Source organism: Pan paniscus, chromosome 15, assembly GCF_029289425.2.
Source record: "Pan paniscus chromosome 15, NHGRI_mPanPan1-v2.0_pri, whole genome shotgun sequence".
NCBI lineage: Eukaryota > Metazoa > Chordata > Mammalia > Primates > Hominidae > Pan > Pan paniscus.
The window spans coordinates 57,395,056-57,422,709 of NC_073264.2; the positions used below are offsets into that span (position 1 = coordinate 57,395,056).

At 37.7% G+C, this 27,654-nt stretch overlaps 1 protein-coding gene across 1 annotated transcript in view; it reads left to right on the top strand.

Moving 5' to 3' along the window:
- The window catches only part of PELI2 (pellino E3 ubiquitin protein ligase family member 2), a 183,020-nt gene extending 160,178 nt beyond the window's left edge, over positions 1 to 22,842 (top strand). The window contains exons 3-6 of the mRNA XM_034937609.3: positions 1,214 to 1,315; positions 9,947 to 10,144; positions 11,778 to 11,966; positions 18,116 to 22,842. Coding sequence (XP_034793500.2) covers positions 1,214 to 1,315; positions 9,947 to 10,144; positions 11,778 to 11,966; positions 18,116 to 18,682 — 1,056 coding nt within the window. The 3' untranslated portion in view covers positions 18,683 to 22,842. The remainder of the gene's footprint in view (positions 1 to 1,213; positions 1,316 to 9,946; positions 10,145 to 11,777; positions 11,967 to 18,115) is intronic.
- Positions 22,843 to 27,654: the final 4,812 nt, after the last annotated feature.

Sequence of the window (27,654 nt, forward strand, 5' to 3'; positions counted from 1 at the left end):
AAAATTTAAGACGATGTCTGTTAGTAGTGTTGAGTACTTTAAGAAGTATTTTTTAGATTCCTGACCATGTTAAAGAAGTATTATCTTAAGGAAGCACATAAAATAAAACATCAGCTCAATCATGAAATTCCTCAGGGCAGATTATTAAATAACCATGAGATTAACCAGGCTAACTTCAGAGTTGATTTGGAATGTTTTACTGTTTATTGCTGTAAGGAATTACATTAGTCAAATATAAATGTTTAGTACATTTTCATTAACATGCTGTGTGTGTCCAGTTTCTTCTAGATGCTTTCTTGGTCTTCATACAGTGTCATTATTCAATAAATGTGTAATAGAAAAGCTTATTAAAATTTTGTTATACTTAATGTAAAAGATTAAAAATGAAGATAAGTTAGATTAAAGTAGAATGAATAGAACACAATTGAAATAATTTGGAGTCCACTTTATATCGATTTATTTGTTAATTTAGAAACATTAAAAGTATGTGACCACAACTTTTTGTTCAAACATATCACTACGGACAAAATAAGAATGATATCATATTATTCCTAGGCTATTTGAAAAAGAATATTAGCTTTTTCTGGCCTAAAATTTGAAAAAAATAAAATTGCTAGTTACCTTATTTATTAATAAAGTAAATATCTGACTTAACTAGTTTCTTATACAAGATTTAAGTGAGATGTAGAACAGAATACAAATATGGTTATCATTGGCTAGGACGGTGTATTATGATATTGAAATCTTAATTAGAACATTGACAGATTTTCCAGTGATTCTTTTATGATGCTGATAATCTCTATCACCTAGGAAAAATAATAATATGTGACTTATCTGTTGTGTGAAATCTTAAAACTTGAAATAAATGACTATATTAGTCTAAAAATTCTATTTCTGAGTTTAGGTAATATGGAGAAAGTATGTGTTTTTCTAAGAATGTGATTGAATCGAGTCTTGCAAACTAGTAAATAAACTTTGATTTGATTTAATAAAATATTGTTCACTTTAAGACAGAATATTTGATAAAACCAGAATTGTGACTCTTGGCTTGTCTGTGATTGACGGAATAGAGCATAGGGGAAAAACCTGACTGTGTGGAAAATGCTGGCTTGTGCTGGGCTTTGCCAGTAGAGTGGTGGCTCATAACTACAGGCAGAATTGATAAGTTGTTGAAATGGAATTGTAATGGATTTTTTTAAAATTTTATTATTAGGCTATCAGCTGCAAAGGTCAACACAGTATATCCTACACTTTGTCAAGGAATCAGACTGTGGTGGTGGAGTACACACATGATAAGGACACGGATATGTTTCAGGTAATATTTTTCTTTTTTAATAGAAATTTTAGCACGTTTTCCTTTAATTCTCTATTTTTTATATGTAATCAGATCTTCCAGCCCAGTATGTCCAGGGGGAAAGAGTTGAAGATAATATAAAAATTATTCCTGTTTGGTTGTTGAAAGATTAAGAAAAAAACTTAATTCTTTAATTGTAAAGGGAAATTATAAAGGCTACATTCTCAGACCTCAGTGCAATAAAAATAGACATTAATTAAGCAAGAATAAAAATTTTAAAAGCTAACCACTTTTAAAAGCCAACATTTTCAGAATACTTTCTAAGTAGCATTTGAATGAAAGGGACATCCAAACTACATTTATAGGTCTTTTCAGAAATAACTGTGGTAATATCATGTAGCACAACTGACAAGACGAGGCCAACATCTTACTCGGAAGAAAATGCCTTACGTGCTTTCATTATTAAGAGGAGGGAAAGAGAGAGAAAGAAAGAAAATCAAGGGACTAAACATTTATCTCAAAAGTTCTTTTTTGACAAAGGACAGCAATTAAGAAAGTACAGGATGGGTTTGGGCATAGTTTTAGTGGTATATAATATAAAGCCTAGAAGCACATCAAAAGAAAGCAGAAGGAAGGAAAAAAACATTCGTCAGTTAATGAATTTAAAAAAAAGAGAATTAATGAATATATTCCAGATTTAGTACTTTAAAACAACAAACAATTAAAATTTAGACTAATAACAGAAAAAAGCAAGCATAAGTTGGAATTGATGAGGCTTTGCATTTCCATATGGAGAGTTAAATTATTACATAAATGATGTCGAAACAAACATCAAAAGAGTATGATAGATACTAACATCATACTCTGCTAAAGTAAATTCTAGAGAATAAACATTTAAATATAAAACTGAAGGAACAAAAAGTTCTAGAAAAAAACTTAGGAGAATTCATATTCTTGGAATAGGGAAGGATCAATAGTAAATGAAGAAATAGATTTTACCCTACGCATTTTCACTTCTTTTTTAAATGTCACAAAAATTAGAAGTCGAACTAGAGACAATTAGGGCAACAAATCAAGTAGACAAAGGATTGATACCTACTGTACAGTAATCACTTTTCCCATGCTTTCAAAAATGGACAAAGAACAAATCATATAATTCTCAGAAGAAGAAATATAAATGGCCAATAAATATATAAAATAATTTTTAAAATACCAAATGAATTAATAATAAAATACTCTTTATTACCTATTAATTGGAAAATATTAAATAATACAGCACTGTAAAACATTGTATGGAATTGGTCCCCGTGGTGGGACTGTGAATTGGTGCAACATTTCTATAGGGCAACATTGCAGTACTACCATGAATTTCAGCGCTCAGACCAATTGACCCAGTAATTCTAACTTCAGTCATTTTTATACATAAATAATTAAGGAATATGAACAAAGATTTAACCAAAAAGTTGTTCATTGTAGCGTTGTATATACTAGTAAAAAACTAAAAATAAACCTACATTTCCAGGAGTAGGTGAGAATGATTACAGTATGGTGCATTTAAATGCAAAATACCATGCAGCCATTACATGATTATTAAATGGGAAATGCAATAAAATAAGTGAAAAAAGGCATATGTACACTTCATGCTTTATTTTTATATGCACACACATAAACATAGGTATGGAAGAGAGATGGGACTAGAAAGAAATGCACCAGCTCTTTTTCCATTTTCTGTAACATTGTAAAGTACAGGCCTAATCTGGATCACCTAATTCAGTACTTTTGATTGAGAAAGAAAGAACATTTTATGTGGTTTTTAAATGTATTTGCAGTAGTCCTGAACTTCAGCACCTCAGACTGATAAGAGCCAAAGGCAAATTACAAATTGGGGAAATATTTACAATTTGTATCACAAAAGGTTAATGTCACAAATATATAAGGTACTCTTGGAAATCTCTTTTTAAAATACCTACAATCAGATAGACAAATGAGCAAAGGATTTGACAGACAGTTCACCAAAAAAGGAAACTAAATAACTCTTAAAAATAAGAAAATATGCTCAACCTCATTTACAAAAAGAAAAATGTGAATTAAAACCACATAGAGATACCACTTTTCACTTGTCAGATTGGCAGAAATCCAAAAGGTTTTGTCAAAGATATGGGGAAAACAGACATTATCCTACATTCTATAAATTGGTATAGCATTTATGGGGTAGCAATTTGAAAATAGCTATGAAAAATACAAAACGTTTACATAGTTTGACTCAGCTCTTCTCTTTGTAAAGCTCTTCTTTCTAGAGACTTACCCCAGAGATATCCTTACCTACATGCGAAACGCCATTTGTACAGAGTTATTGCTCAAAGCATTGCTTAATAGGAAAAGATTGGAAACAACCTAAATGTTCTTCAGTAGTGGACCAGTTCAGTAAATTTGGGTACAGCTATACAGTGGAGCCCTCCAAGGGTATAAAACAGAACAAAGAAAAGCTGCATGTATAGCCACAGAAAGAGCTCCAAACATATTAAATGAGTTAAATATTAATATTATTGAGTATATTGAGTCATATTGGTAATATATATTCAATTAATTTAAAATGCTACTAAATAAAATGTTATTAAATAATATGAAATATTACATTATTAAATGTTAATATGGTAAAATGGTTTAAATCATGCTTATATGCATTAAAAAATCTCCAAAATGATTAACAAGACATGAATGTAGCAGTTGCCTTTGTGGGGAAAGGGACTGAGCAGGTGGTATACAGGGAGATATTTTACACTTTTCGATTTTTGGAACTATGCGTATGTATTAGATATTTAAAAACTAAATAATCTTAGATAAAATATATAGTCATATTTATAAAAATAGTTATTAAAGTGCCAGTTTGAACTCAAAAATAAGATTTATCATGTTTGGGCAAAATACTAACTGTGGTTTTACTCTCCATGCCATTCCATTATATAATCTTATAAATGTCTTCTTATTCTGTTAAGGAAAATATCTTCCTACATAAGTATATGTATATTCTCCCCTGTTGATATTTTTATGGAACTTTATTATTATATCTTTTTAATACTCATTAAAATTATTTTCAATTTATAAGTTTTTTTACTACTTACAATAGCAGTGAAGATTTTAAAGATTTTTTTTACAGAGAGAATTCTTAATACTAAAAAAGTGAATAAAGCCTATTTCACAATTGTCAGTGATACTTTTTTACCACTTAAATTCAAAAACTACTGTGATGGTACCTGTTATAGGTAAGTCAGGTACTCTCAAAGTGTGAGACATTAAATTCCTTTAAGAAGAATCTTGTTTCTTCGGAATTTTTCAGAGTTTCATAGATATTCTTTAGCGACGTATGTGTCACATAGTGTATTCCGCACTGTTGAACAGTCACATTCGACTCACATGCTCACTTTCTTCCCTCTCATCTCTGCAGAATGAATTAAAAGATTTAGTTGGACTTTTTCAGCTTCCCGTTACTAACTTCTAAGTACTTTATGCATACTTCCTATTTTGTCATACAGAATATCAAAAGACTCAAGATTTAATAAAGTTCATAATTTTTAACTGCAAATTCACAGCAATGAAAAATACAATGACTGTTAATACAGTTTGGTGCCACTGCTTTGAATCATGCCAAAGCACCAGCAGCTTTACCCACCATTGTTCTAGCACCATCAGCGTAGAGACCAGCACAGTGGAAAAGGCAGTTAACGTCTTTGTATTATTATGAAGGTAATTTTGGCCTCATGTACCTAGACCCCATGGCAGGGTCTCAGGGACCCTCTGGGGTTCATCAACCACATTCTGAGAATACTGATTTGTACCAACCTCTTAATTTCATAGCTGAGAAATATGGGTGTTTGAAAGGAAAAGTAATGTAAACTAAGGCCAGAAGAGAAGAGGCATTAGGGGCAGAGCTAAGATTTAGGTCACTGAGCTCTTCATTCTCTGAATAGTACCAGCTCAGCCTCTTTAAATAAAGTATGGTAAGCCAAGCAAGAATTCACATGTTTCTTAAGGAAATATAACACATTACATTCACAGACTCACTGGACCTGTTAGAAGGATCTGTGGCAGATCATTTTAAGCAGAGAACTAAGCAACTCTCATAAGACCTTGAAAAGACAGGCTTGTTTCCATTTTTTCCTCCTTTTAACAAGTTTATATTTCCAAAGCCTACTACTGACAAAAATCACTGAGCAAAAAGCGCTACAGCACTCATAGTTCTGAAGTATGGACCTCAGTGTGGAGAGTTTGTTCGTTTTAGTCATTCCCATTAAAATGATTTCTAGGGTTAATTGAGTATTTAAAGGCAGAATATCAGAAAGAACCAAGAAAGGGCTTTATGCTGCATTTCCCACTGTTGGAGTCAGTTAGTAGACTCAGAACTCAGAAATATTATTGCCTGAGGAGAAAAATCAAAGCTAGATCTGAATTTAAGGTATAAGAAATTGTTAGTTAATATAATCAGAGTAAGATCTTGGTCATTATTTTCTGGAGTAGGCATAAACAAGGAAAGAAAGAAAAGTCTAACAAGAAAGTGAAACATAAAAGAGAAAATAGTTAATGGAGGAATTAGAGGGGTGCATTGTCTTTACAATGTCCCTAGAGTAAAGTGTGGTGCCAAGTGCCTTCTGACCTTAGGGGCCAGGAGACTGACTGGGTCCTGCAGCCGGTGTTCAGGGGTCCTTTCTCTCAGATTTCACAGTTTCACAGGCTTCGAACGTGGTGCTACAAGGCCTAACATTTTTGGGTTTTGGTTTTTTGTTTGGTTTGGTTTGGTTTTCAATTTAGTTGATTTACTGTAGTTTTAGATGATAACATTTAATTAGTATCTATTAAGTTAAGAGGAAAATGTTAAAGAATATCTACATTTTCTAGTAGGTATTTCTACAACCATTGTACATGAGCATGCATGTGCAGGTATGTTTGTATCTCATAGGATTCAGCCTTCCTGTCATAATCTTCCAATTACTAGTTTCATCTCTTGACCATCTGCTGTGTCAGAAACTCCTTTGATGACTGGGGAGAGATAACTAAGGCTCTCCTCTCAAGGAGGCTACATCTGGAGAAGGCAGACCACAAATAAACAAACCCTCTGGGCAGAGGAAACAGTGAGCGCAAAGGCTCCAAGTCAAGATCACAGTGGAGAAGGACAGCAGTGAACTCAGATGGACTTGGAAGGGCAGGTAGAGGCTGAGACAGGTAGGACCTTCAGGCCAGGTTGAGTCTGAGATTTATTCTAGGAATTTTGGGAAGCTGTTGGAGGATTTTAAGCAGGAGAGAGGTATAATCTGATTTATGTTTTTGTACGATTTCTCAAACTACTGTATGGAAAAGAATCTAGGTGGCAAGTATGAAAACAGGGAGACCAGTTTGGAGGCTAAGGTAATAGAACCCAAGTAAGAGATAATGGTAACCAGAACCAAAATGGGAAAAGTAGAAGGATTGAGGATGTGTTTGGAGGTACAGCTGACAGTGTTTACACAGGGCTAATGTGGGCATGGAGGAAACTGAAGAATCAGGTTATTCTTGGGTTTTGACTTTTAGCTTGAGCAAATTGGATGTCAGTCAGTCACTGATATAGGGAAGCCCCAGGGTGAAGGGGGATCCAAGTTCTGTTTGGCATATATTACATTTGAGATATTTATCAAACATACAAGTGGAGATTGGGTGTGCCAGTCTGAAGCTCAGGGGAGAGATGAAGACTTTAGCTGTTAGGTGGGATTTGGTGATACTATTTAGGGAGAGAACAGAAAGAAAAGGGAAGGGGGGACTATTTACCAACTGGCCTGAAAGTTTCATTATTTTAGTACCAGGTAGAGATGGACCGGGATATGCTGGCTCAGCATAAGCCCTGGATTTAGCAATATATTGATTTTTGGAATCTTAGCATGAGTGGTTTCAGTAGAGTTGTGGGGAAGGAAGCTCAATTGGAGTGGGCTGAGGAAGAAGGAAGCTAAAGATATGGGTGAGGAAGTGGAGGAGATAACAGGTTTTCCAAGAAGTCTTGCTGTTAAGTGAATCAGAGAAACAGGGCTGGAGCCTGGGGCTTGCTTGCAGGTGAAGGAAAGCGTTTTTAAAGGTGGGAGACTAGGCCAGAGCATGGCTACTCAAACTGCACTCCCTCTGCCCAGCAGTGAAATGTTTGTTAAAATACAGAATGAGATAAGCATACAAATTGAGAGGAAACTTTTATGACAGTTTGGCATTGCGGAAACATCCAAGCAGATGATCATTTCTCAAGTACTCATTTTTATTGTATGTTTAAAAGGCATCAGTGATGGGTTAAAATTTAAAACAACAACAGCAACTATACTGGTCCTTTAACCACAGAGTTTGAGAAGCTCCAGAATGTGTGTGAAAGCTGATGGCATGATCCAGTATAAAAGGAGAAATTGGTGACTCAGGAAAGAGAGGAGATAATATTAGGAGCAAAATCCTTGGGAAAGGGAGAACATTGGAATACCAAGTGTCAATGGAAAGATTGCTTTTAGATGGGAGCAACAATATTTCATCCTTATCCCAGGAGGGAAGTCAGAAAATAAAGTGATTGATGCAGGGAGATGGGAGGAATTGGTTGAGGGAGGTGAGAAAAAGGTGAGGCCCTTCTAGATGCTTTGATACCATCTTACCTGTCCTGGCTTCAGCTGACATCCAGGCAAACCCAAACTTTTCTTATATATATAAAATTTAACATGCTGAATGGAGCAAAGTTCTCACTGTAGCTAGTTATATGACTACCGGCATTCTGTAACTATCACATGAAATTCAGAAGCACCCTGGCTTGCGTGCTATATGAATATCAGATGAAATTCAAAAGCATCTTGGCTTGTGTGCATGACTGCCTTTAAAATAATGTAGAGTTGATCCAGTAGTCAAAAGAAAGGGCAGGCTGCAAGTTTTCCACATTGAGTGATTTTTCAGCAGGAAAGTGACTTAGTTTTGTTTTTTTGTTGTTGTTGTTTTGTTTTCCTGGAAAAAGCAACATGAGGCTTGTGTCATAAAGTATAAAATTTTACCAGCACTCTAGAGGTTAGATTTAAGTGGAAGCAAACTGATAAGTCATGTGTATGACCGATCAAGATAAGTGTCATGACTTAAAATCATTGATCCTAGCAGGCTGTTCCAGTTAGAATAAAATTTCCTCTTTTTACAGTCAATTTCAATTACTTCATCAAGACATTAATTTAATACATTTGGATGAACTCAGAATGTGGCCCTTCTAGAAAAGAGAAATTTCTGTACACAAGAAGGAACAGTTATGAAACATTCAAACCAGCAGAGTGGTTTTGGCTTTGAACTTAGAGCTTGAAAAGTCATTGCCCTCTTCCATGGAGATGGACAAATCTTGTGACAGTGACTGTCGCTATGAGGCTCCAGGTTTGGTGAGATGACTGGGAAATTCTAGAATTTATCACATTTTACTCCTAAACTTCACTGGAATAGAGGCTCAGGACAGGTTTACGCCTAAGTTTGAAGTTGGCTTTGTTTTCGCCTTTATACTTTTCTCCATTTGTTAAATATTTTGCAATAAGTCTTCATTACTTTTCTAATTTTCTTGTTAAAAAATGTTTAACAAAATTAAAGCAGTCTGAATCAGTAGAGTTTCCAAGTTACCCAGTTTTTAAATGAATCTAGCAGAGAGGAGATTTTGCAGCTTTAGAAGGATGAATTATATGACTTTATAATACATCTAATTTAGATTTTACATTGCATTTTTTAACAAGTTATGTGTTTTCAAAACCTGAAATGCATATATCTAGGCAATATGCATCTGTTCAAATTGTTAAGTTTCAATGAAACCAGCAGTTTAGTTCATTCCAGGCACATTTCATTAGGACAAGAAATTAAGGGTTATAAAAAAACAAAAGAAAATAGATGTCTATGGTCTGTTGGTTTTAGAGAGATAGTCTGTGCATGAGAACGTATATATGAGATTTACAAAAGAAATGTAATATTGTTCCAGGAAGCAAGCTGAGCTAAGTGATGCAAGATTTTTTTTCTACTTTCTTCATTTGGATGAAAAATGTATTACATTGCCTAGTTTGTAGATAGAACTTTGAGACCAGAATAAAAATGCCTTGGAAATTGACTTTTGGGAACTTTATGTGCATACATCACAGGCCTCTGCATTCCTCCCATTGGCAACTTCAGAATCAGAGTTACAGTTGTTGGGATAGAACATTAATCCAAGAGATAAAATCTGATGAGTGGCCAAAGATCTACTCCTGTCCTCTTAATTGAGCTTTTTCTCAATACTTAAAATCTAATGAACTAGTAAGTGGCATAAAGTGAGTTAAGCAAGATGAGTAAGTTCTAGAGAGTTGCTCTGCACCGCTCTGCCTGTAGTCAACAATGACTGCATTATGTGCTCAAATATTTCAGAGGATACATCTCATATTATATTCTTAGCACAATACAATAAAATTAAAAATAGGTATCTCTAATATTTGGTTACCCTAATATCTTCCCTAGTTAAATAGGAAAAGGAGCACGAATGAAAATCTTGCATTAAATTCTAACCCTCAGAACAAGGATAGTGAATGTTAAAGGAATCCTGAATGCTTTTTCCTTGTGAATAAAATACGGCACCCTGCTATTTTCCAAGTGAATCACGAGTACATTTGATTTACTTAGGTGGGCAGATCAACAGAAAGCCCTATTGACTTCGTTGTCACAGACACGATTTCTGGCAGCCAGAACACGGACGAAGCCCAGATCACACAGAGCACCATATCCAGGTTCGCCTGCAGGATCGTGTGCGACAGGAATGAACCTTACACAGCACGGATATTCGCCGCCGGATTTGACTCTTCCAAAAACATATTTCTTGGAGTAAGTACTGTCAAGAAGTACACGATTTCTAGAAAAATGCTTGTGATTATGATATGGAACATTTAATTGGAGCAAAAAAAAAAAAATTGGCTTTGTATGTTGCCTCTAGTGAGATTTTGAGATTTTAGTTTTCAGGTGGCCAGTTTGAGAAACTTGTTATTAAAAATCTGAACATTAATAAGCATTGCTTGTTATTCATTATATTTTTTATATTGTAATATTTACAGTAAGTACTTTTTTTAAAGTATGCCTATAACATTGTCCATAATGTATTTACGGCGACGAAGAGGTTTATTTCAGAGAGAAAAATAAATGGGCCAAATTTAGATCATTAGGGCTTAGAGGAAAATGTTAGTGATTCACTCATTCAAAAATGTTTTATGAGTGTTTGCTATGTTCCATACTGGGTGTTTTAGTTATGGGATTACAGAGAACAACACAGACTTGAATCCCTGCCCTTATAGGGTTTCCTTGTAAACCCCAGAAGTTTTAGTGAATATCCAGGTTTAACATAGTTTCCTTTTGAATTAGGATATTTTTGCAGGAAAAAACCCACTCAAAATGATCTAAAATCAGTGAAAATGTACTATTCCCACATAAGAAGTGCCGATGAAGGCCAGCTCCAGGGTTGGTGGTTCAGTGGTTCTGTGACATCTAGTGCACCGGGTTCTCTCTGTCTTGCCTTCTGCCTCCCGTGGTGCACCAGCCTCTTCCTGGGAGGTCTTCTTGTGGGTGAGAACTGGCTCCTGCACTTCCAGATGTCCCCTGCCACATGACAACTCAGCCAGAGAAGAGGGTGGCAGAAGCACTGTTTCTTCCTTGTCTCTTCTTAGAGCACAGACACCTTTCTCGGAAGCCTCCAAGAAGATATCATGTGTCATCAGTCAGAGCCCAGTCATGTGCTGTGCCCACCTGTAAACCAGCTATTGGGAAGAGGGCTGAGAGTGTCATGCTGGGTTAATCAGGATTCCCCACCACCCCCCAACCCCCGCCCCAGCCACATGAACAGTAGCTGAGCTCTGTCACCAAGAAAGCTGAAGGGAAGAGCTGTGGCACAAGCACCCAAGAGTGTCTGTCCTGTCGTCATGTCAAGCTACATGCGCCATCTACCTTTGAGAATTTAAACGGTGATTGTTATGAAAACATAATGACCCCGACTTGTTGGCTTAACATTTTTGGAATTTTCTAGCTTTAATAAAAAGTCTTTCTTTATGACTGTCCTTTCTTCTCTATCCTGACAGTGAGTACATAGAAAGTACTTTTAGATAACAGGATAAGAGCATGGCATAAGTATAACTGAAAAGAGAAAACACACCAGATTCCTGGAATCTCATGGGGTTGTGGGGAAGGTAAAAAGAATCTTAGAGGGAGAAGCCCAGGCCTCCATTTTTTGCAAGTTCTTGAGAACTATAATGTGTGTCCAGTGATAAGTCATTCATCCATTCAGCACTTCTTTTATATTGTCGAAAGGATGGCATATGTTATCCTTGTGATTATTAGCTTTAAATAGAAAATGAAAGTTCATCACCTTCCTCCCCTCTGCCTCTATGCAATGTATTAAAGAAATTCCAGAATCCTTTCCATTTCAACATCATCTTAACCTACTTTTTCTGTTCTGCTGTGTTCTCTCCAGGAAAAGGCAGCAAAGTGGAAAAACCCCGACGGCCACATGGATGGGCTCACTACTAATGGCGTCCTGGTGATGCATCCACGAGGGGGCTTCACCGAGGAGTCCCAGCCCGGGGTCTGGCGCGAGATCTCTGTCTGTGGAGATGTGTACACCTTGCGAGAAACCAGGTCGGCCCAGCAACGAGGAAAGCTGGTGAGTGTGCTTCACTCTGCAAGTGTGAAGTACAAAACTACTCAAGCCTAACTCGAAGGCTATCATTTTCCTCCCCTCATGTTCAGAACCTTTGTGCAGGTCCAAGCGCCATGTACCGTAACTCAGGAGAAGCAGAATTCCACAAGCCCCTGAAATCAAGAGGGAAATGGCCTTATCTCCTTCAGGGGTTCAACTTTTCCCATAGTGGGAGTAAATTGTGTTTTGCTCCTTACCACCTGAAGAGCATTATCTTTTATTATATACCTCACCACAAAAATCTACTTAAATTCACTTTAAGGAGAAGAAACTTATTTTTAGTGTAAAACTTTATTGATTTGGAAAACGTTTGAGCAGTCCAAAAACAATTAGTAAAAATTATGCATTAAGGAATTATTTACTAGACTTTCTGGAAGTAAAAAATAAGTCCGCTGGTTTTCCCTTTGAATTCCTATATATTAAGGCAGAATTCTCTATACTGTCCACCAAAATCATAGTTACAACTGTTTACTTGAAATGATTTATATACTGCATTGACCTGGCATGTTAATATTTTCCTATAAATATCACCACTTATCCCCATGCCCTAAAGCAGTTTTTTTAAACCCATTCTTTCTTGGAGAATAATTATAATACCTTAAATGTAGAACTTTGGGTTTCTGATCTTGCCATAGCCATGTAGCACAGCCACTGATTTTTAGTAAGCTGTCCATTCCTGTACTTTTCTTAATTTGCTAGGTAAAAGCTAGAACGAGAGAGAACAAATGTCTTTTTCTAGAAGCTAGAAAAGAAGGAGTTCTTCAAAACTCCCACAGAATAAAATGTATACAGAATAGAGGATTTGACCTAGCACTTGTCAGAGAGAAAGATCATCACCAAAAATGTCTAAGATGGAAAAAGAAGTTGGGGGCTGTTTCACTAACCTCGTTTGCTGTTCTCTACTGGATGTTTGTGTTTAGGGAATGGTTATTTTTATTTCTATTTTACACCATTTTTCAGCTTCAGGCACAGCATATGCGTCTTACAGTGCACCATGGCTGAATAAATATGAGAAGCATTTTCTAAAAAAAAAGCAAATTCAATAAATTTTGTATGAATGTTTTCAAGAAATTGTAAACAAAGGAGGAAATGTGAAAGCAGTTTTTCTAAATAATCTTTTGTTTCTGATCACTGGATAGTTTTATACAAAACTGACCTAGATTGGCCAAACTGGTTATTCATCATTATAACAGCAAGAGTAAGAAGTCAGTAAATGGTTGCTGGGTGCAGACTCTGCGTTAACATTTCCGACATGAGCTCACTTCATCTGCACAGCAGCCCTCTTAGGGAAGTAGAGTCATCCCCATTTCATGGATGAGGAAGATGTGGCGTGAAGTTAAAGATTGCCCAGTGTCACAGAGTTAGCAGGTGGCAGCCAGTGGGATTCAAACTCAGGTCTCCCTGATGGAGAGCCTGGACACCTAATACTACTCAGTACCATGTTGTGGGGAGCCAGGGATGGTTTACACCTGAGCATTTGCCTCCCTGGGTGAGTATAAAGCATACGCTGGAGTCCGTGGGGAGCGCCTTTGTCCAGGAGGGCATATCACAGGATGAGTTTCTCGTCCACTCTGGTTATTGTGTAATGACCCTTCTCAGGCTGCTATGTGTGCCGGAGAATTTTACAGTGCGACTGAAAAGAACAAACTCCAAAAATGGCTTGTATTAATGGGTTGTATTAAATATACAGGCTATTTTTGAAGTTAGTCCCTATAAGCGACACTTAGAACTGTGTAAAATTGTGCTGTCCTATTTGATAGCATCCGATTAACCTGGCCAGTTACAAAGGCTTCTATCAGCCTGATCTTGGGCTTATGGGACACTGAACGGATACATTCTTCCTGCAGTCTCCTCTTGTTAACCTCTGGAGAACAGTTTTTGTCTGTCTTCGAGGAAAGTTTACTGACTCTTTGAACTTCTGTTTCAATTCATGACTCATTGGTCCTGTACATGTTGCTGGTAGCATTTGATATAAATTATGTTTATCTGGAGATTAGATTTTGGAGACAGTCTCTGGCAGTACTTGTCATTTGCAGTCTAATACAGAAATATGAGAAATAAAGTGAGCTGCTAAAAGTCTAAAATATTTGTTAAAACAATAGTAGTCACATTGTGGAGCTAGTGCTGGTGGAAGATTATGTATTAATATCATACTGAGCATTTGATATGAATCAATATACTAATGTATGTGTAACAAGAAATCACCATTGTTTTTCATTATTACAGCAAATGATGGAACCTCAGAACTGTGTACTAATCAACAAAATTAATTAAATATGGGGGAAATGTCTTTTCAGGCCTTTAACTCCCTGAATAAATAGGTGAATGGAGTTTGAATTGTGCCGTACTTTTTTAGCTAGTTAATGATAACATATGGTAACATTTATAATATTACTCCAGGAGGGCCTTGAGTATTTAATTAAATTATATATGAAGTATTTTATTAAACTAAACTGGCTTTGTATAAAATTAAGTAAATTCAGTTAAGTTGATTGCATACCTAATTTTAGGTGAAATTATAAAAATAACCATAGCGTAACGATGGTCAGGCTCTAGCAGGTGCGTTACATTAATTGTCTTTCCAGTGTTGCTTAAAATAACCCGTGAAGTCAGTGTTGTTATTGTGTCCGTCTACAGATGAGGAAACCTGGGCTTTAAAAGGTTAAGTCACTTGCTAATAAGAAGTGGTGGATGGGGGGTTGAATTCACTACCCTGTGCTTAGATAGTTGCTATGTAGGGGCCATTAGTTGCCATGGTAGAGGCCAAATGTCTCTTGCTTCCACAATGCTGTCAATTCCTGTGCCTGCTCATAGCTTTTCTTTTGTGGTAGAATTTAAAAAATAAAATCTGAATTCATGCCTACTAATGATTGCTAAATCAGGCCACCAGGTTCAAGTCCTGGTTTCACCACTTAGTTCTGTGGTATTGAATTGACGACGTAACCTCTCTGTGCCTGGCTTCCACATCTCCTAAACTGGAATAATATTAATACATGTCTAATAGGACTGTTGTAAGAACTAAATTAATTCAGTAGCTGGAAAGGATTGGAACAGTGCTGGACACAGTAATGCCCCATGACTGGCTGGTTGTTATTACTAAGCAGGGGTTGCAAACTGGGGATATGGCAGAAAACACCAAGTCCACGCTCTGCCCTCTAATTGCATGGTCTGGAGGAGGTCACAGACTAGGCAGCAGATCTGCAGATACTGTGTGATGAGCACAGTCATGAGAAGGTACCGAAGGTACTTTCCCTCCACAGGACACCTACCCCAGATGTGGGAGTCAAGGGTATGTGGAAAATAAAAAACCATACACCCCAGATTTATAATAAGACTTTGTTGTTTACCAAGAACTGCCCTGCAGGAGGAAAGGGGGGTTGTTCCACAGCCAGAGGCTAGGCCTCCACCATACCTCAGCTTCTTACCACATCAGGGTGATCCTTTAGACACAGTTTTATCCTGCAATGAGGCCTCCTCTGAGAATTGCCTGTGGTCAGCAAGGTCAGGAGCCTCATGTAACCAGTTAGAGGAGAGGAGACCATGGGATGCTCGGTATGGTGGTGGGGCGGGGAAGGAGCATCAGCAAACTTCAGGCTGTCTGAAAGGAGTCACAGTGTATGTCCTGTACAGCATTAAGATTTATCATTTGTTGGGACCTTAACTTTTTCTAAAAACTAATACTTGGGAAGGGCTGATTTCTTCATGACAAGGAAAATGTCCAGGGCAAAGTGACATCCAGGTGAGACCTGGATGACAAGTAGGAGTTTGCCAACCAGGGCTCAGCTGGAGCAGGGTGTACTGGAGTGGAGTATTCTAGGCAGAGGTTGCTCTTGCACCTGCCTGTGGGCAGTCCAAGGTAGTGCGCTCATGGACTCCAGCTCCTTGCAGCTCATCGCAGGACAGTCCTGGTTTCCAGTTAGGAAGGGAAGAGCTACAGCAGGAGAAGTCGAGTGACTGCATTGGGAGTGACCTTTTAAGTGTGTTAAGAAGCTTGGGCTGTACCCCAAGGGCAGCAGAAAGCCGCCAAAGTCCTTTGAACCAAAGATTGACAAAATTTCTGGTGCTCCCCATACCTCTCTCTTTCCCTTACATGGTTCTTTTCCTCCACCCCAGCTCCTGGCTCTGTCCTCAGTCCTCTCTGCCCTCCCTGGGACCCTGCCTGGGCAGTGGCGTCCATTCCCACAGCTTCACCTAGGTGCGGATAACATCCCAGATATGTTTCTTCGAGCCTGATCTGTCTCCAACGCTGCATCACACGTGCCTTGTATGCATTACCACCACCGATACTCTGCACACCCTCACATTCAGCACACCCAAAACTGAACTGGCCTGGCTTTTGCTGTTGAACTTATTTAGTTCTCACAACAATCCTATAAGACATGTATTGGCATTATTCCAGCTTAATGGATGTGGAAGCCAGGCCCAGAGAGGTTAAGTCGTTGACTCAAGACCACAGAGCTACTAAGTGGTGAAATCAGGATTTACTCCCTCATCTGCCATTTCTCCTGTGTTTCTGTCTGTGGAAAGCACTGTTCTACCCAGACAACCAGGCACGTAACAGGCTCTTGCTCAGATCAAGAGCTGAGTGCCATCGAATCTAATTTCTTTCTCTCTAGTCCCTGTGCCTCTGTCTCTTGCCCCTGAGACTGTCTTTGTTGAGGTGTACTCACCCTCTCTACCCAGAGAGAGCACCAGTTGCCTCCTTCACAGCTCATCTTTACCCCTCCAACCCACCCTCCAAAGTTCTAGAAGTGACCTTTTTGAAAGGTCAATCAGTTCTTTTATAGTTACCTAAACCCCCTACCAACTCCCTCTGGGCATGGATGCCAGCCTCCCTCTCCCGCCTGGGTCTCTCGTCCTCCCCCACCCAGTGCCCTGAACTGCGTCCATCCTTGTTCAGCCTGGCTGCACAGCCTCATCAAACTCCCTGTTGCTCCCTTGGTGCATATGCCATTTGGCCTCTCCTCCTTCTCCCTGCTGTGCCTTCCTGCTATCCTCCCTACTGAGGCCTGACATCTTTCTCAAATCTCTGTTAAAGAAAAACCTTTTAGAAACCATTTCTGACCGTCTGTCATCATCAGAGTAATAGTAGCAGGTATTTACAGAGTGTTGACTGCGTACCAGACAGTGTTCTCTAAGAACTCTTTGCATTTACTTATCTAACACAACCACCTTTTCTAAAGTTTAAACAAGGGGAAACTGAGGCACGAGGAGTTTAAGTAATCTGCACAGCGTCATACAGCTAATAAGTGGGAGAGCCAGGGTTCAAACCCAGAGTCCACACTCCTGGCTGCTATAAATTTGTGGCCTTGAACAGTGCTTTACTGGCCTTCATGCACTCTGAGCTCTGGGCATGTCTGCCTTCCACTACTGAAGAGCAAGTCTCAGCAGGATGGGGAAGAGGTTTTATTGGCCTTTGGTACCTCCAAGGCTTAGCATGCATCTGGCATGTGGAGGCAGCGGTCACATTCTTGCTGACCACGCCTAGCTGCTTCTTGTCAGCTGTTAATCAGTCTTATAAGCACTTAGTGCATAGCACAGGTCTCCTACAAATGAAGGCTCATGTTGAACTGTTCAGCTTCAAACCTTAAAAATGAACGATGAAAGATAGATTCAAGGTGGAGGAAGCTAAGGGTCATCAGGAGTGCTTTGGACCCTCCAGTAATGACTGCAGGCCCCCCGCAAGATCTTCTGGATTGGCTGTCATCAAGATGAGGATGAGTCTCCACTGGATGGACTGGTAGGACATCTCTCATCCTATGGGATCAGTGAGTCATTGTGTTACTGACTTAAGGAGTTAAAAAGAAAATCTTAGGAGATTTGTGAAGTTCATTAAAATAACCACTACAGTAATTGAACATGTGAAGCTAGGTATACATACTGTGCTCAGGGCTTTGTACATACGGCATATATGTATCATATCCAGTGATCAGATGAGGAAGACGAGGCTCAGGGAGGATAGGTTACTCCCCCAGTTCTGTTTTTGTGGGACAAATTGTTATCTTCAAATGTGTTATCTTCAAATATTTTTTTGCTTGTTCTGAGAGGAAAGAATCTTGGAGTGATTTGCTTGATTTTGCTTTTAAAAGGCATGTGTCTCAAACTTGTTGTAGGTGGAAAGTGAGACCAACGTCCTGCAGGACGGCTCCCTCATTGACCTGTGTGGGGCCACTCTCCTCTGGAGAACAGCAGATGGGCTTTTTCATACTCCAACTCAGAAGCACATAGAAGCCCTCCGGCAGGAGATTAACGCCGCCCGGCCTCAGTGTCCTGTGGGGCTCAACACCCTGGCCTTCCCCAGCATCAACAGGAAAGAGGTGGTGGAGGAGAAGCAGCCCTGGGCATATCTCAGTTGTGGCCACGTGCACGGGTACCACAACTGGGGCCATCGGAGTGACACGGAGGCCAACGAGAGGGAGTGTCCCATGTGCAGGACTGTGGGCCCCTATGTGCCTCTCTGGCTTGGCTGTGAGGCAGGATTTTATGTAGACGCAGGACCGCCAACTCATGCTTTCACTCCCTGTGGACACGTGTGCTCGGAGAAGTCTGCAAAATACTGGTCTCAGATCCCGTTGCCTCATGGAACTCATGCATTTCACGCTGCTTGCCCTTTCTGTGCTACACAGCTGGTTGGGGAGCAAAACTGCATCAAATTAATTTTCCAAGGTCCAATTGACTGACGCCCTTGACAGCCATCTATGACTTTATTAACAGGTTACTGTGAAGATTTTGCCACTAACTCTAGATTTTACCTTTTTGTAATGCTGTTTATCAGGGGAGGGTGACAGGGGCTGGAAATAAAGAGAGGGGACATGGTGATGAAACATGGCAGGAGTGTAACAGATACCAGTGGTGTGTTGCATGCTCAAAACAGCAGCGTCGTCATTGAAGTCTGCTTGATTAAACCATAATATCTTTGTAATAATTGGATTTAAAATGCTATGCTTCTATTTTTAACCTTGGGTTTTTAACCAAGTTTTTTTTTTTTTTGTAATCTTGGACAAGACTTTAAATCATATTTTACAGATGTAGAAGAAATTTATTCAAAAGTGTGGGCTCATGAAGTTCACTTCAGTGCAGTGTGGTGTAGGTGTTACGCGAAGGGCGCACAGTGTCTAGAAATACTTGATCGTAGCTCAAACCTGACCAGACAGCAGAGGGGCGGCTCTGTACAGTGTGACTGGTGGACAGATGGCCTTAGGCACAGGTGGTTTTGAAATCTGGGGCTTTTTCTGATTTATTTTTCTGACTTGTTGGGGGAGAGAATATTCATAACTTGTGGGCTTTTTTTTTTTTAACTTCAGTGGAATTTACTTTAGATATTCATTCATCAAATACATGGGACTTCACAAACAATTTTCCATAACTTTTTAGCCTGTCTTTTGTTATTTCTGCCTAATATGATTTGCCCCGATACTCATCTTGCACGGCCAGAACTGTTTGGTTGATTAAAATACATCAGCTCTTAAAAACTCATTAACTGAGGGTAATTACAGTAGTAGACATGGTCTGGGTATAGTAATACTACCATGTTTATTTGCTGACTGAATTAAGATTTAAGAATGATTAAAAATAAGCTTTTACTTTTTAAAACCACTTGAGGTTTCATAAAGCTTGGGTTTTTTTTTTTTTTTTTCCTTTGTTAAGAAAGCCAAATTCTGTGAGTCTGAAAGCAACCAATCACAATGATATAGTCATTTTTGTGCACTCCCTTTTCACCATCTGTCACCTTCCCTTGCAGCTTAAGGAGCCCAGTAAGTTTTGAAAATGTTTGCATATCAAACTAAATTTAAGTGGGATGATTAGATATACACAACACCAAGTGGTACGTCTGCAGAGATAATTCAAAATTCCTGCTTTTGAGAGCGCAAATGAGTGTTTGCTGAGGAATAATTAAATGAGAATTTCATAGGAGCTCCACCATTCCTGTTACTTTCATTTCATTTTGATTAATAATTCTCGGATGCTTGGCATCGATCATATCACTGCTCCTAGAAGGTAAAGATCCTTTAGGACATGAGACTGGTAGAAGCTGGCTGAGATAAAATAAGTATTTATTTAAACTAATGTTCTCTTAATTTGACCATTGCAGATTTGGGTGACTTTTTTTAACCTTTGTACATATACGTAATTTATATGATTCTAATGTACTATATCCATACTTGAATTGGTTTTTTCGTATTTTGCCTATTTTCAGTCGTTCTAACCTATTTGAATACGCTTTTCCTTAAAGTGATACGATAATATTACTCTTGATTGCTGCTGCTTAATTTGACGTAATATGTTTAAAGTTCAGCCTCTCAGTTTTAATATAGCTTTATTTTTCAATGGAGATCATTGTTTAGGATGAGACATTTTTGGTTTTGGTTTTGTTTGGGTAAATTTTAAATGGTGTGAAAATCTGACAACAGTCCTCTTACAGATAGCTTGCTGTATTCTGTATAGCTTACTCTACCTGCAGACAGAAAATGAAAGAAAAAAATGGACTTGCCTAGAATAATATATTGAATGCCTTTTGATTTAGCCAGAGTCTCTGATGATTAGCTTTCGCTGATAGAGTATGTCTTTTCAGCCTGTAATTCTTTGGGCCCCAAAGAATGACAAAGGAGGCACTTGTTCTCTTTTCTTGCTGTATGCCTAGAAAGTGGTTGAAGGATTCTTGATGCCCTAAAACCATCTTGTAAGCTAAATGGTCTTGCATCCAGAAAGGCCAGATTTTACCTACCAAGAAAAAAAGATATTTTTCCAGAGAGTTAGGTATATCATAATTTTCCATTTCAAGTCCTGTTTATAAGTCTAGTCATTCTGCAACGTGACATATCCCCCAAAATGAAGTTAACCTTCCAAGTTGGACACGTCCCATAGTTGGGCATATGTCTAACTAAAAGTTTCTGACTTTTAGTAAATTCAGCTTAAATATAAGTTGAAATTTGGGAAATAATTTCCAAGCTCTTGGAAGGGGTAACAGTGAACCGCCCTCCATGGGCTCCACATCTTTTCCTTTGGCTTCCAAAGTCAGGTCCCGCCCACCCTGCCTAAGGAACTGCAGAGAGGTGGCAAATCAGCAAAAAGGACACCAGGCTCTTCTTGGCCACTTGTAGGAAGATCCCTTTACAATTTTGACTAAGGAGATTTTTTTTTTCACAGTTGAGTTAGTTTGTGAAAATAAAGAACTCTGTAGCTCACCAAGGTGGAGAAACGCAATTCAGAAAAGTAATTTCTCCAAGGTCACTTCTTTTTTTATGTCTTGCCATCACTTTAAAGGACTAGCCCCACTCCCCCATGTGTATACACAAGGAAATTTCAGACCAATTAGTTGTCTTGGCCTGACTCTAATGCCTTTTGCAAGTAGCTTTCCAGAAGTAAAAGTCCCAGTGATGTATTCCCATAGAAATATTTTTCAGTTGTTTATGTCGTTTACTACAAAAAAAAATGATTCAGAGTGGATGGAGTACAACTCTGAGTATTTTTCTAGTCCGGAATTTTTTATTAATAATCGGTGCTGCCGGGTCATGCATGCTGCAACTCTCAACATTTCCCTTATTTGGTTCAGCTTTTAGCAAAAAGGGCTACAGTTCACCCTGCAGAGTATTAAGGTTTCTGGATTTTTTTCTCCCAACTGTGGCCCAAAAGAATTAAAATCTGTTAATATAAATAGAGAACATATTTATCATTCCTCGATAGTTAATTATAGACTTTGGTACCTTTGTGCCTCAGGGAAGCCACGTGATATAACTGGTTATAGAATTTCAGGGTTAGGGTTTAAAGAAAGGAGAAAGCCATTGGAAAAATGATGGGCTCCATTAAGGAGACTAATGAATCTGGATGCAGAAATATGTCAGAAACTGGCATAAACATGATTGTAGTAGAATTTATTTTCCAGTACCAATAGGGAAATTATTTTAAGTTATTACATTTACTGTATTGGGAAACTTGAGGAGAACTCTTTTCTTCATAAAGCTTCAATGTCTTTTTTTTTTTCATGGAAAAACTCAAACCTCTGTTATTTGGGAGCTCAGTATTGTGTGGACACTTACGAGAGTTTTCTGCTTAATTGAAGTGTAATATAGGTTATAGAATTGTTATAGAATTGTTACCTGCAGTCCTATGGTTTTGTTTCACTTCTTTTCTTTTTTAAAGCCATTCTGTTCTTTGGATGTGCTTGAAAGGGTGTGTGATTACACCATTGTTAATGCTGGGTAAAAACTATCTTCTTGCAGCCTTGCCTCATAACAGTGGAATTTCTGATAGACAAACCACAGGACTTTGATTTTAAGCCAAATCCATCTCCATCCCTTTACTGTCAATCTTCTGTCCCAGTAGTTTAGCCTTTGCGGCTTAGGGTATGATGCGCCTCCTTCTGTGCGACCAATGAGACGACTTCAGCATCTTTTTAAAATAATCTAAGCATCATTGAAGCAGTAACACAAAAAAAGGTTCAGTATTTTCTTTTTAGTATAACTTACATCCTTTCAAATAAGTCTTTGCCCTCATGAAGAATCCCTAGAGGAAAATAAGGAAAATAAGTATTTTCCAGTTTTGCTTGACAGTTTCTAAACAAACAAAAATAAACTCAATGAAAGGAAAGATGTTTCTTTTTAGCTGAGATGACAGATTGCTTCTCTGTATTAAATAGTCTAGAAGTTAAGGGGATGGTCACATTTACCATGTATTGTGTTATTAGCAGTTAAATTTTATGAATATGTTTGTAAAATTGTTGTTTTATATTTCATGTCAAATTGAAAAGTTTATTTCTTCACTATTGTACCTGTGGAAATACAAGCCATTTTACAGGAAAAAATCTTCAAAAACTATTAAATGGATATCAGCCTGTTTGTGAGCCATTGTCTTCAGATTCTGTGGTTGTCACTGAGTTCATTAGGACATTTAGTAGGTTGATACGAGTAGAACTGATTTTTTTCACTTCTCTAACTTCCAAGTTAATCTCCAACTGTTGAGTTTATTAATTGTTTTATATTCTGCACAATACATATTTAAACATAGATTCTGAAAATCCCCTACATTTTTTAATTAAAGAAATTTCCTTGGTGCCTATATTACTATTTCTCGTGACATTACATCACTGTCAAATAAAGTTAACTTCCAGGGGAATTTAACCTGACTTGTAGAATTAATGGATTTTTGTCGTGATCATTTCAGCCATATTGCTGCTTTTGTGACAGTCTTCATTCACTTTTAACAACATAATAAGGATTGTGTGTAAGCCTTCAAGCCTTCCTTGAAGCCTTAAACTAATATATCTATCATAAGAAAATATATTTATGACAGATTTTGTTCTCATCACATTGATATTCAAAGAGTCTTAATATTATTGAGAGAAACAGATTTTTCATTTCCAGAAAAAAAATGCACATTTATATAGGCTTTTATTTCAGGGGATAAGTGTACCATACTTTGTCAAATCTAAGATGCCACGAATTGTGAGATGTGTTATAGAAAATCACAACTGGTTATAATTGTAAGTTACATTCCATTGGGCAAGGAATACACCTCACACAGCATACAAACATTAAATCAAAATGGGTCAAAGAGCTACAACTATAGAACTCTTAGAAGAAAACATAATGTAAACCTTTGTAACCTTAGATTTGTCAGTGATTTTTGACATACCAAACGTAAAAACACAAGCAACAAAAGAAAAAAGGCCAGGCACGATGGCTCACGCTTATAATCCCAGCACTTTGGGAGGCCGAAGCAGGCAGATCACTTGAGGTCAGGAGTTCAAGACCAGCCTGGCCAGCATGGTGAAACCCCGTCTCTGCTAAAAATACAAAAATTGGGCGTGGTGATGGGCGCCTGTAATTCCAGCTGCTTGGGAAGCTGAGGCTGGAGAATCGCTTGAACCTTGGAGGCAGAGGTTGCAGTGAGCCGAGACCGCACCATGCACTCCAGCATGGGTGACGAGCGAAACTCCGTCTCAAGAAAAAAATAGAAAAAATATATAACATTGGGTTTCATCAAAACTAAAGTTTTGTGCATGGAAGGACGCTGTCAAGAGAGTAAAAAGACAACTCACAAAATAGAAAATATTTAGGGATTATATATTTGATAAGGAAGTTGGGTCCAAAATATGTAACAGGCTCTTACAACTCATCAAAATGCAACCTCATTAAAAGACGATCAAAAGTTTATAACTTTTCAGAACATTTTCCAAAGAATGTATTAAATGGCCAGTAAGCACATAAAAACATGGCTCGACAGCCATCAGGGAAGTGCAAATTAAAACCACACAATACCACGTTATACCCACTAGGATGGCTAAAGTCAAAAAGACAATAATGACTGTTGGCATGGATGTTGAAATACACTCATAAATTGTTGGTGGGATTGTAAAATGATGCAGCTGCTTTGGAAAAAATAGTTTGGCATTCCTCAAGAGGTAAAATGTATGTACAGTTACCATGTGCTCCAGCAATTCCATTGCTAGGTATATACACAGAATTGAAAACATGTTCACACAAAAATAGGTACATGAACGTTCATAGCAGCATTATTGGTAACAGCTGAAAAGTGGAAATAAATGTCCATCAGCTGAAGAATGGACAGACAAAACATGGTATATCCATACAATGAAATATTATTTGACAATAAAAATGAAGTACGATATTGATACATACAACATAGATGAATCTTGAAAACATGTTAAGTTGAAAAAGCCAACATATTGTATGTAACATATTGTATGTAAGAAATAGGCAAATCCACAGAGACACAGAGTAGATTCATGGTTGCCAAGAGTTAAGGAAAGTGGAATAAGGAGTGATTACCAGTAGACATGAGGCTTATCTGGGGGAAGATGAAAATGTTCTAAACTTAGTGGTGATTGTTATACAACTATGTGAATATGTGAATGGACCAAAACCCACTGAATTATACACTTAAAAGGGTGAGTTTTATAGTGTGTGAATTAACATCTCAATAAAAATTAAAAGAAAACATGCATCCTAAATTCAGAGATGTTAGATTATGAAGAGTTTGTGTCTTAGAAACCACCATGCTATGATCTTTACTTAGTCCTTCAGGTAAAAATATTCAGGATTATCCAGTTTCTTGCTGCCTTGAGAGGTTTTCCACAATGTGACAACATAGCTCAATTTCCTTACACTTTTACTTGTCATTAAATAAAGTGAACATCATGTAACCAAACACCACCTGTTTAAAAAAAAGAGAACATACACATAAGTCTTCCAAAAAAAAAAAAAAAAAACCACCAGACAACTCATATTCTAAAGGATCTACCTAAGATTTTTTTTTCTTTTTTTTGAGACAGTGCATTACTCATGTATTTGTGGTGATGCTAGTATGCTAGTGTACACAAGCCCACTGCACTGTGATATAAAAGTATAGCACATGCAATTAGTACAGTACATATTTGATAATAACTATGTTATTGTACTTTTTATAGTTATTTTAGAATATACTCCTACTGTATAACAGGTTAGCTGTAAAAACAGGAGTTCTTCAGCTCCATCAGGATCTTATGGGCTCACCGTCATATATGCAGTCCATTATTGACTGAGGCATTGTTATGTGGTGCATGACTCTGTCTTTCTGAACTTAAAATAAGAATTTTAAATTGGATGTCGGTAGCAGGAATGTGTCTGAGGCTTGCAAAATGGGGCCATGCTTCTTATGGCTGCGGAGCTGTAAGCCTGAACAAACTGTTTTCAAGCTGTTGTGCCGCCCAGAACACCCACTGCTAATTATGGGATGTGCATTGGAGTGCCCAAATGGACCATTCTTAAGCATCACTTCCTTCTTTTGTCTTCTAAACAGGTTCTAGTTGAAGAATACCAAGGTTATTCTTGTTAGTTAAAAGAAGTATAATGAATTCTTTCTTGCCTAATTTCAGGTTTGAACTTAAGCTTACATCAGAATTTCCTGAGGTTTGCTTAAAATGCAGACTCCTTAGCTGCGTCTACAGAGGCTGATGTTGTAATTTTCTAGGTTTCTCTCCATGAATTTTCACTTTGGACAGACAACCTAGATGATGTTACAGGTGATCCATGTTCTATACTTTGATAAATTCTTCTTCAGCTAAATGATTGTATTGACCGTATGCCTCTGCTGTGCAAGTTACTAAATTCCCATTGTGCTCATTGGTTTTGGCACATCCAGTGTGGTTTCCTGGGAACTTGAGGCATGTGGCCCCACATGGAGATGGGAATGGATGGCCTAGCCAAACAAGGGCCCTTCCTGCCCTGTCAGTCTAGCTGCGATTTTCTCTTAGGTGAATGGATCTGACTCTCTTAACTCCTTTGCCTCTTTTCTAAACTTGCATTCCCCATCCTTTGCCATTGGTTTTTAGTTCATGCCTTTGACCATTTCCACTCTACAGGAGAACAACCTCCAGAAATTTTCAAACTGGTTTGAAAGAGTTCAGTGTTAAGGATGAGGTTTTTTTGTACATAGTGCGGGACGCTTGCTGAATTCTCAAAATTGTCATTAACCTGATAGAAACTTGCTGTGGGTAAGCAAACTGGGTGTCATCAGGGCATATTTCACAGGCTTTGGGTTCCTATCATCTAGTGATGTATTCGTAATAAAACTGGGAAAGGGACTTTTTTTAATTTCAGAGTTTGATTTCTGTATACATTCTGGAAATGTTCTGCTGTTTGGATTCATTGAGTTCAAGTATTTCCTTATCTATAAAATAGAGGTGATGATAGTGTTTCTACCCCTTAGAGATGTGGTCAAATCAACATAATACAGGCACTATGGTTCTATAGTAAGTGCTCGCTAAATGATAGTTGCTTATATTATTCCCTTGCGGTAACATTACCCAAAGTGTTTTCTTTAAATTTTGAGTCCCAGAAATTCTCTGCAAAAAAAGTCATATAATCTTATAACTCTGGAAAATAATCTACTCTATCCCAAATTCATTTGACTGCAGACTTTCTTTTTTCTCCCCATATAAGGTATTTTGAATTCTTCGTGAATGCTAAAATTGATAGAATTTAGCTATTGTGGAACTATTGCCATACATTCTCAAAATTTATTTTAAATGAAAACACATAAGCATGAACCCAATGTTAGTTATTGCTATTCATGTGGTTCTAAACCCTAATCTTCACAGAAAAATACTGTTACTCCTTATGCAAAACTCTGTATCACAGCCTCTATGACTTAAAACAGTTTAATATGGTATTACTGATGACCATGGAATAACTTTATTTTATGAAAAGAAAGACATAGCAAATATACTTGTGACTACATATTTGAAAACGCACTATAAGACTATTGACAATTAATGCACCACCCTTTCAGTTGGTAGATGTTTCTCAATTTTAAATATATTTATTTTTATGATATTGAAGCTGTATTCTGTTATTAGAATTAGTTTATTTATTTGGAATAATTCACTTCTTGGATTGGATGGATGCCAAGCTGGATTATTACCCCAGGCTGCTGATGGAAAGCATCCAAAAGTTTTACCAGTTCTTTTGTTAGTTTCTTGTATAGGGTAAGAATAAAAACTCATTTAAATTGCCATAATTTATGCAATGAAACCCAATAAACTAGCCAAATTTCAAGTTCCTGCCTTCCATCAACATTTCCATTAGATGAAAACTCCTTCTTTATCTAAACCAATTGATGGTAGTTAGATCTTTTAATGGATTTGATTCTCTAC